The sequence below is a fragment of the Oncorhynchus mykiss genome, chromosome 5, assembly GCF_013265735.2.
Source record: "Oncorhynchus mykiss isolate Arlee chromosome 5, USDA_OmykA_1.1, whole genome shotgun sequence".
Classification (NCBI taxonomy): domain Eukaryota; kingdom Metazoa; phylum Chordata; class Actinopteri; order Salmoniformes; family Salmonidae; genus Oncorhynchus; species Oncorhynchus mykiss.
The window spans coordinates 56779508-56789141 of record NC_048569.1 but is presented as its reverse complement, the minus strand read 5'-3'; the positions used below and the strand labels follow the sequence as shown (position 1 = coordinate 56789141).

Sequence of the window (9634 nt, the reverse complement as noted above, 5' to 3'; positions counted from 1 at the left end):
TTCACAGGCCCAGATAGGGGTCCAGGTTGACTTTCTGGCAGTAGTGCTGCGCATACCAGAAGATTGCACTTCATTTTCCAAGAATACAAAACATAATTACAGGACAGCTTCATTTTTTTACCAAGACACTAATCTGACTCCGTTACCTCTTCAATCATGGTAATAACATTTTGATGCCATAGCCAGCTAGCGTTGTGATTTCAGCTAAATCATTTTGGATGAGGGATTTTTTTTCTTTTTAGGGAAGCAAAAGTAACGGATTGCCCATTAAAAAGCATTCAAACCCCTTCCCTTTCACATTACAGCCTTGTTCTTAATCTACACTACCCCATTAATGACAAAGAAAAAACTATCCCTTATTTACATGTTCAGACCCTCAATTGAGCTCCGGTGCATCCTGTTTCTACATGATTAAGGCACACCTGTCTACATAAGGTCCTATAGTTCAGTGCATGTCAGAAAAAAACATTTCAAATGATGCAAACCTATTTGCTGAATGTTAAATACAATGTCTTTAATGTATGGCTTGCATTTTCATGCTTTAGAATGACAGTTCTGGTGGGAAATACTGGATTACCTGGGATGGAACGTTTAAATACATAACTCTACTGGTGTGTTGGTATCGGTCAGCGGCTAGGCGTGTCAAGTCAACAGAAGTTAGCAGGCCTATATGACACATGGTCCTGTGTTCGTGTGTGGAACTTTGTGCTAGGTCGTTTGGAGATCCTGAGAGTCATTCTTGAGGCAGTATGTGTGCATTAGGAGGTGTACGTTGAGCTGTCGGTCATTCGGAGGTCCTGCAGTGCGTCGGGGGTGGCAACTGACAAACGCAACATGTCTACCTCCAGCGGGTGCAGGTGACCCGTCACGATCATGGAATGCAGCGGGCTGCCCAGGTCACATGACGCCAGTTGGCGGAGTGTCCCCGCGCGGATGACCTGGTCCTCTGCTCCCACCCTGGCCAGACCCACACATATGGTCTCCTCGCTGATGGCTAGATGGAGAGCGAGGCAATTAGTGTTTTTTCTTTCACATCATTCAATTCAACATGATAGCAACTCACCCAGGTCATCTCCCCGCTCCCTCCTGTTTTGTACAATCTCCAGGAGCTGCTCAGCCGCCTGGCTCACGGTCATAAACCTGGGCGGTTCATAAATCTTACGGCCCCTTTACAAGAAAAAGAAACGAGGACGTTACTTATGGAGTAATGCAATGCCAATGGGTTCATACTGCCCAGACCTATAAGTGCTGTGGAGGTGACTTCTTCAGAATATAAAAGCTGAATCTAATAACCAGGTGTAGACAATGCAAGCCCCTTTGTTACCAGTAGAGCCATTCAAAAGGAAGGAGAAAAGGACATGCCATTATGCTAAGCATTCAGTACTGCGCTGAGTAGCTCAGATGGGGCTATTCTCAGCTCTTTCAGCACTTTGAAATCAAGCAGGTTTTATTCTGGCAATGTTTCACTGTGGCTGTTCTGGTGCTAGATCAGAACTAAAATAACGGAGTCTCGTGTAAATCTCCTACAGTCATAAAATGCTTACAAAGCAAGCCAGAGATCTATTTGATAACTATGTTACTGGAAAGAAAACCTTCACAAATGTGTCTAAATTCCTTGGCCGCGGGGGAAAAGACGGGGTATTTTTTCCTTCGGCTAATACTGTATGGGCATGAATCTCTCACTGCGCAAACATTTTAATATTGACCAAAATCATAGGGCATGTGTTTATTCCATTTCCTAGTAATAATATATATGCACCAGTAAACCTTGGAGAAATTAAGACTCTTTTCTGTCTTAAATGAAAACCATACTTTTCCCCTGTACATAACCCTTACATGGCAGATTACTGAAGTCCATTTCAGCTTTTATAGATTCACATATAAAACTACTTCCATGCAGGCTCCTGTTGGGAAAATAATTGCAGGACACCGCAAAGTGAACGAGGAGTTGACAACCTTCCTGCAAACCAATACATGATACAGTAACGCATTAGTGTGGAATGAGATGAACTGGTGTCCAAAACAGACATGTCTGTTGATTCTCAAGTGTGAGACAAACGCAACGTGTTTGGGACTGGTTGTATGTCATCTTTTCTGAAAACACATGCAGGAGATTAAAATACTAAATGTATTTCCTGGCCCAATGAGACGACACTGACAACAGATTGTGTGTCCAAGTCAAACAAACCACTGTATTATTTTTTTTGGGACTCACTGGCCTGGCCCGTCTCCAGCTGCCAGTATAAATGTATGTTAAGTGAACGTCTGCAATAAACCTCAACTCTGCTCCGTTTCAGAGTCCTGCTGGATAGAAACGCCACTGACCAGATATAAATCAGACGGCCCCCTCCCAGACAGTCCAGCGCAGGAGGGGGAAAGGAGAGGCTTACCTCATGAGGTTCTCCATGGACTGCTCTTTGACTTTGATATCTGCGGACAAAAAAAGGAGGGCTGTGGAGGTAATGAACCATTTCACAGATGTGGACAATTCCTTTTCCCTTCAAACTGGCCATGAACAACACATCTTGACAAATTACCCAAGGCCAGCTTGAGGAACTAAATGTCCCTTTAAGTCTTCCATGGTCACCTTTAAGCCATTCCATTTTCAGGAAAATTTTACGCTCCGCTAGAATAATAATCATACATAATTTTGTTGAATAATATGAACAGTCAATAATCCTTACACAAAGACCATCAAAATCTTACCCAAACATTATTATTATTATTTTTTTATTATTATTATAAATCAGTATTAATCAAACAGGAACAATGGTCCTGCTAGTTTCATTACAGTGATGAGGTTTCCCTCATGTAGATGTATGGCGTGCATGTTGTCTGGGGAAGTCATGATAGATGACCCAATCAGAGTTGTGCGTGCGTCTGCTTTTGTTGTCTGCACTCGTTCTTCATCCTTTTAGAATCGTGCCCTTTGCTTCACGGGTGTGGAGGTGCCTTGGCTAATGCCAGGCTTTCCGATCCACTATTGAATAATGGGGGTTCATATCGGTGAGCTCACAAGCGCACACACCCTTCTGCAGCTGGGGCCGCACCTGGGGACACATAGGGAACTTGGCCCACAGAGACAATAAGGGTGTGACCCAAAACCGTCTCCGCTTCAACCAGCATCCATTACCTCAAATTATAGGGCTCTCCCATGTGAGGGGTGGGGGGGGGCAACCCTCTGCATCCAAACAAAAATCTCTTGCTCAAATAAACATAAATTATGAGCGTTCGGGCCATCTGCCTCTGCAGTCACAGCCGCCTTCCCATTACCGAAACCTACTCCCCAGTCTACTACTGTGACTGTGATTGAGGACTGTTTAATATGCACCCAGGGGATGACGCACCCAGGGGATGACACACGCAGGAGGGAAAAGGTCTTGGAGTAGAAACAGTCATAATGAGGGCTTTGTTTGGTCCCAGCCTCCCGGAGATGAAAGTGTGTAGAACTGACTGACTGGCTGGCTGGCGCACACACACACACACACACACTATATCCTCGCTCCTTTCCTCCACCTGGAAGGCAGACCAGCACCTTGACTGGAAGTAGGTCTGGAAGAATATGAGCTCTGAGGGACTGCCTGGAGAATCACTCAGACACACGTGTGCACGGATGTGACCTCCCATGTTTCCTCACCATGTGCTCGGGTATGACCAGACCCAATGATACTACGTAGCGTGAGCGGTCCATAATGGTTACGGCCATACTGTATGTATGCTATTCTGTAGGGATGATACCAGTATCGCGACACTCGTTAGTATAGTGGCAAAAGAAACAAAGCGGATTTAACTTCTTGATGAAAACGGCCCTAATGTTGGGAACAAACATCATTATGTTGTCATCCAGAGTCACATTTATGTATTTTCCAAGCTACAGCACACTATTTTACAAACAGCTGGTTTTTAAATTACCAAATAGTTTTTACAGCTTTGTGTTTTAATTTTTGCCATGGGGAAAAAAATATTGCAATACGGGTATCGTCTCAGCCCTACTATTCTGTACAGATTTTCCACTTTGTATTTTTTTCACGGTCCATATTAGGACAGTCACTTGACTCCTAATATGGACACCGCGTCACTGGATGGTTGGTTACTAAAAGAGATGAAACTGTAGGACTCACCAAGCAAACATAGTGTGTGCATCCCCAGGTCCCTGTTCTTCTTGATTTTATCGTAGAAGCTTTCCGGTCTCCACGTATCTGTCCAGAACACAATGGACACCGTCTCTCCAAAGTTGTACAGCTGTCCAAAGGTAATGTACATAATGTGATTTAAGACTTGTCTTCTACTCAGGGTTAGACTTGTCTTCTACTCAGGGTTCATTGAAAGTATCTTAGGACAGCAGCATTGGGTGTGAATGGTCAGTTTCTCAAATAAAGAGTTTGTGGTTCTGGTTCACTTGCTGACAGCTCCTGTGAGCTTATCGATTGATATTTGTGTGTGTGTGTGTGTTGAGCAAAATTATGTCTCGTGAGCAGGCCGTGATTGCTGCAGCAGACTGGATTGCACTAAGTGTCCCAAGGTGCTTCCTGTTATTCAGTGTGTGAAAAATCACATGGCACTCTGAGCCGCGGCATGCTTGATACAGCACGGCGACCCAAAACATGTATTGGGACCCTACCTAACTCCCCCCTTCCCCCAATACACTAACAAGAGCACTGCAGTGCAAGACCAATTTTTACCTCATTTTAGCCATCTATTTTTTAATCTCATTTGAAACCAATGTCAAATTGATATGCTGATGTTTGGCAAAACATGCTAATTCTCCACCCACATATTCCCAGTCATCTGAACTCAAGTTGGTCATTTTATTTAAAAAGAAATTGGTAGGGTAACAGGGAAGACAATTAAAATGCACAACCAATTGAAAGGTAAATTATACAGGCACATATAGTATAGAACACCCCTCCCCAGAGGGATATGGTGAAGCACACTAGGTTGACAGGCAGGGAGCACACACAACCTTGATCCCTGTGATGGGCACGTCCTTCATTAGAATAGCAAAGCCTCCTTCTCTCCTGTCATTGCTCACTGGCAGTGGCTTTGAGTTGCCAGATCACTTCCAACTAGTGCGTCTGATGCACGCCCAAAGGAGCGTCACTACCCACTAATGACAACCCTGATGCGCTAACACTGACGTTAGCAACACTAATCCCCCCCACCACCACCACATCAGAGGCAGGGTGGGACAGCTGGATGCCCCCATGCTCACAATGCTCCCCCTGACAGGTCAATGCAAGGCCACATTATGGATGTCCTGGGCTGAGCTGTGTATTAAAAGACATTGGTGCTGCTCTGCCATTTCAGTCCATAGACTCATGGATTTTCTTTCCCAATGGCAATTATGCTCTTTGATTGCCTTCATAGGACGTTGCTACAGAATGGTTAAGATGATGGGGCATTGAAGACCAGATGTTATAAGCTCTTTTTTTTGTATATATATATAGCAAAGTAGACAACGTTTCTGCTAATCTGTGTGTTTCGGTTTCCAATAGTACTTCAAGTGGACGTACCTGGAGGCCGCAGCATCCAACTGCGTTCATGATAGAGGCGTTATGGATGACCCTGTATTGTATCCCAGCATTCACTGCTCTCAGGACCAAGTCACTGTGGGTGGTGGCGCTATAAGGAAAAGATACATCAAGTGTTAAGAACATGGCATGATGCTGCCTTTAGAAACCTGACAACAAAGTCCAAGCTTTGACCAAAAATGTCACATTGCTGCTCCATTTCCATTTCAAACCAACTGGCAATTTGCTACAGTAAGGATGGTTATGGTCATTATTCGACTGCCTGATTTATTTATTTCAAAGGCCACACTTGGCCCCAAACCGAATCCTTGGTTTTAGATGTCATTAACTTTATTAAATCCCAACATTTCTTGGAGCAAATCGTGACCGTGATGTAGAGTGGAGAATTTGACTGAACCTCCCCTCCTCCTGGTCAGTGGTTTTGGATGGAAAAAGAGCAGAGCCAAAACATTCTTCACCATTTAAAAAAATAAATATTTGATTTAACTAGGCAAGTCAGTTAAAAACAAGTTTTTATTTTCAATGATGGCCTAGGAACAGTGGGTTAACTCCCTTGTTCAGGGGCAGAATGACAGATTTTTACCTTGTCAGCTTGGGAATTTGATCTTAGAACCTTTTCGGTTACTAGTCCAACGCTCTAACCACTAGGCTACCTGCCACCCCCATGCCCGTTAAGCACTATTAGTAGCGCTAGCAAATGGGAGTGCAGTACAATGAATGAGTGGCTCTTTCCAGAGACGTTGCAGTGTTCACATAGCAGTTCGGTCCAACTACTCCCTCCGCAGAACGTTTCCCCACCGGCTCAGAGAGCATATAGCTGCAAAAACACTTTTCTTAATCATGTGGTGCTCCGTTGAGCATCGATGTCATACCAAACGATTTTGTGAGATAGTATTTTTGTAGCAATTAGTTCAGTTTCCATTTGTATGGGAAGCAAATGGAAACTGCAGATGATAGTCATTGCGGACTGAAGCATACCAAGGTCATGAGACTTTCAATATTTTTGCGGCAAGGGATGTTGTTCAAATGATGACAAGCATCAACTTCCAGCAGGCTTTCAAATGGCAAAGAAGAAAAACAGTGTGATCACCAAAGCAACATTCTCCACTGAAGGTTCAGGGTTCTCTTTAGTTATTGATTTAATGAAACCATGTTTTGTAAATGTCAAAAAAAATGTAGCCTATCCATTTGTTTACAACTCAAATAGCGAAATTAAGGAGTGAGTGAGTGGTATTGATGAGCGTTGTTTACAATGGTACTCCCTAATCAGATAGGGCTATGTCTTACTGATTTACTCATTCCTACTTGTGTGCCTCCCTCAGAGAAAAACTGAATGCAACGCTGTCATTTCAACCAGATATCAACCTGTCTGTAATGACGTTATTTCAACCTGTCTGTAATGACGTTATTTCAACCTGTTTGTAATGACGTTTTATCAACCTGTCTGTAATGACGTTATTTTCAACCTGTTTGTAATGACGTTATTTCAACCTGTTTGTAATGACGTTATTTCAACCTGTTTGTAATGACGTTATTTCAACCTGTTTGTAATGACGTTATTTCAACCTGTTTGTAATGATGTTTTATCAACCTGTCTGTAATGACGTTATTTCAACCTGTTTGTGATGACGTTATTTTCAATCCTGTCTGTGATGACGTTATTTCAACCGGTCTGTAATGACGTTATTTCAACCGGTCTGTAATGACGTTTTATCAACCTGTCTGTAATGACGTTTTATCAACCTGTCTGTAATGACGTTTTATCAACCTGTCTGTAATGACGTTTTATCAACCTGTCTGTAATGACGTTTTATCAACCTGTCTGTAATGACGTTTTATCAACCTGTCTGTAATGACGTTTTATCAACCTGTCTGTAATGACGTTTTATCAACCTGTCTGTAATGACGTTTTATCAACCTGTCTGTAATGACGTTTTATCAACCTGTCTGTAATGACGTTTTATCAACCTGTCTGTAATGACGTTATTTCAACCTGTCTGTAATGACGTTATTTCAACCTGTCTGTAATGACGTTTTATCAACCTGTCTGTAATGACATTATTTCAACCTGTTTGTAATGACGTTTTATCAACCGGTTTGTTAATGACGTTATTTTCAATCCTGTTTGTAATTGTTGTTGTATACACTCCCTCAAAATGGGTTGGGACTTTCATTTTCATGACATACTTACTAAGGTGCGTGTACAGTATGTGTGATATAACACCTCACTCATTATCACACTGTACATACATTAGAGCAGTGCAAACAGGGGAAGTGATATGACGTGTGTGCGTCAGTGGAGGTAATCATGAACTTAACAGATGGAGATCTCTCCTTAGCGTGTCTGATCAATCACACACACCTGTCATAATGCAAATAAATATATAGCTCATTCCAGCTGTCATAAGCATTCATAAAATAAAGGTCACGTGTCATGTGTTAGGACACTTTACGATGCCGCTTATGACATTGTTATGACGCGTCATGAACAAAACTTTGTGTGAAGTGTTACCGATTTGTATCGCATTCCTATGCGCCTTACGACCTCCCAGAAGTCCTTCAATCCTATTGGAGCAGTGGTTAGCAAGGGCCTGCACTTCTATTGTTCACGGCAACATCTTTTAAAATTAGCCTGCCAGTAATAGTCATACGTAATGAATTACTTTTCAAGCATGAAAAACAAGTACATTAATCAATTACCCAAATGGATCTCCCACCACAAGAAATGCCACATCGCTGACGTCAGCCCCTTTCAGGATCTCATCAGCCTCCTGTTCCACCATGTCTCTGTCGGCCAGTATCAGCTCCCGTCCATAGTACTCCTCCTAAGGTCATAGATCACACTTATTCACGGCACATACTGCCTTTTGAACTTGCTTTAAAAACGGTGGATGGACTTTATCTGGTGGCAACGATAAAACCTTGATCTCCATCCTGCCAGCTTGAGCTCTGTTTAATGAACGTGCACTGTCTATAAACTTGAGAACATGTGACTTTTACTCAATTTTAAGAAAACACCATGAGTAGGAAGTGTCAACGCCACACAGTCTATACGATTTCCAGCCACTCATTGGTCATTTCAACTAATGCAACTTTAATGTCATGGAAAAGTCTATAATATCTTTAACTAGAAGCAAAGACAACACGCACTTCAAGAGGTATTGTACCCTGATGCAGTTTTATCACATGCTCTGGACTGCATCAGTGCCGACTTCGAAATGGGAGGGATTGTTGTAGCACAGACATGCACAATTTCACCATATGCATGCCATAGTGCTACATAATATTCAACCTACCAATGCATCTTTCCCAACTGTCAATATGGACGTGTAGGCTTCCAAGTAGACACGACTGCATTGCTTTACAATTTCTAACCCCTTTACGGTGATGTCCTTTGCATCTCCCAACCCAAGCCCAATAAAGTACAGCATTGCAACGTAGAAATACCACACTTTTTATGAGTTAGCTATATTGGTGGCTAACACCACACGTCATCACAACTGTCTTAATAGCTGGCTAAGGCTAGCTAATTGCTAAACCTAGCAGAAAACAGACCGCGGCCGTTTTAAAATGTTCCGTTAGTTATGACATAACATATCTAAACTGGTACCTAGAATACGCTTGCATTTATTATCAGATTCCCTCGTGAATATACGCCGCTACTACAGTTTGGAACTTGAATCCACTTGTCACTAAACGCACGTGTAAACACTATACGATTTCACATACGTCTTGACGCAAAATACTCTTGATTTTACGACACAGTTGCATGTCTTCCTGCAATGTGGGTCCGTTCCAGCCCGGTATTAGAACAGTGGGAGTGCATTCGTGGATGGAGCATCAGGTAGGCTACTTTCGGATTATTTATAAAATTGGACTTTTTTTCAATTTCCTTGTGACTTTAACGTTTTTACAAAGTAAAAGTGAAAAAATATATAAAATCATAATGTGATTGCATAGTTAAGTGCATGTTCCCGAGTGGCGCAGCGTTCTAATGCACTGCCTCTAAGTGCTAGAGGCGTCACTACAGACCCTGGCTTTATCACAACGTCCGCGATCGGGAGTCCCGTAGGGCGGCGCACAATTGTCCCAGCGTCGTCCGG

General features: G+C 42.7%; 1 protein-coding gene across 1 annotated transcript; it reads right to left on the bottom strand.

Moving 5' to 3' along the window:
• Positions 1-488: 488 nt before the first annotated feature.
• Positions 489-9284, bottom strand: dph5 (diphthamide biosynthesis 5). The gene is made up of 7 exons (XM_021603443.2): positions 8828-9284; positions 8232-8356; positions 5514-5622; positions 4122-4242; positions 2391-2430; positions 1064-1167; positions 489-994 (listed from the first exon to the last, which is right to left on the bottom strand). Exons 1-7 carry the CDS (start codon positions 8960-8962, stop codon positions 759-761), a joined length of 870 nt encoding a protein of 289 aa, XP_021459118.2. The 5' UTR covers positions 8963-9284; the 3' UTR covers positions 489-758.
• Positions 9285-9634: the final 350 nt, after the last annotated feature.

Coding starts and splice junctions, on each gene's coding strand:
- dph5 (XM_021603443.2), bottom strand. CDS start 8,962: ATGCTGTACTTTATTGGGCTTGGGTTGGGAGATGCAAAGGACATCACC. Junction 4,243..5,513: donor TTGGATGCTGCGGCCTCCAG/GTACGTCCACTT, acceptor ACCTTTGGACAG/CTGTACAACTTTGGAGAGAC. Junction 2,431..4,121: donor GCACACACTATGTTTGCTTG/GTGAGTCCTACA, acceptor TTTTGTCCGCAG/ATATCAAAGTCAAAGAGCAG.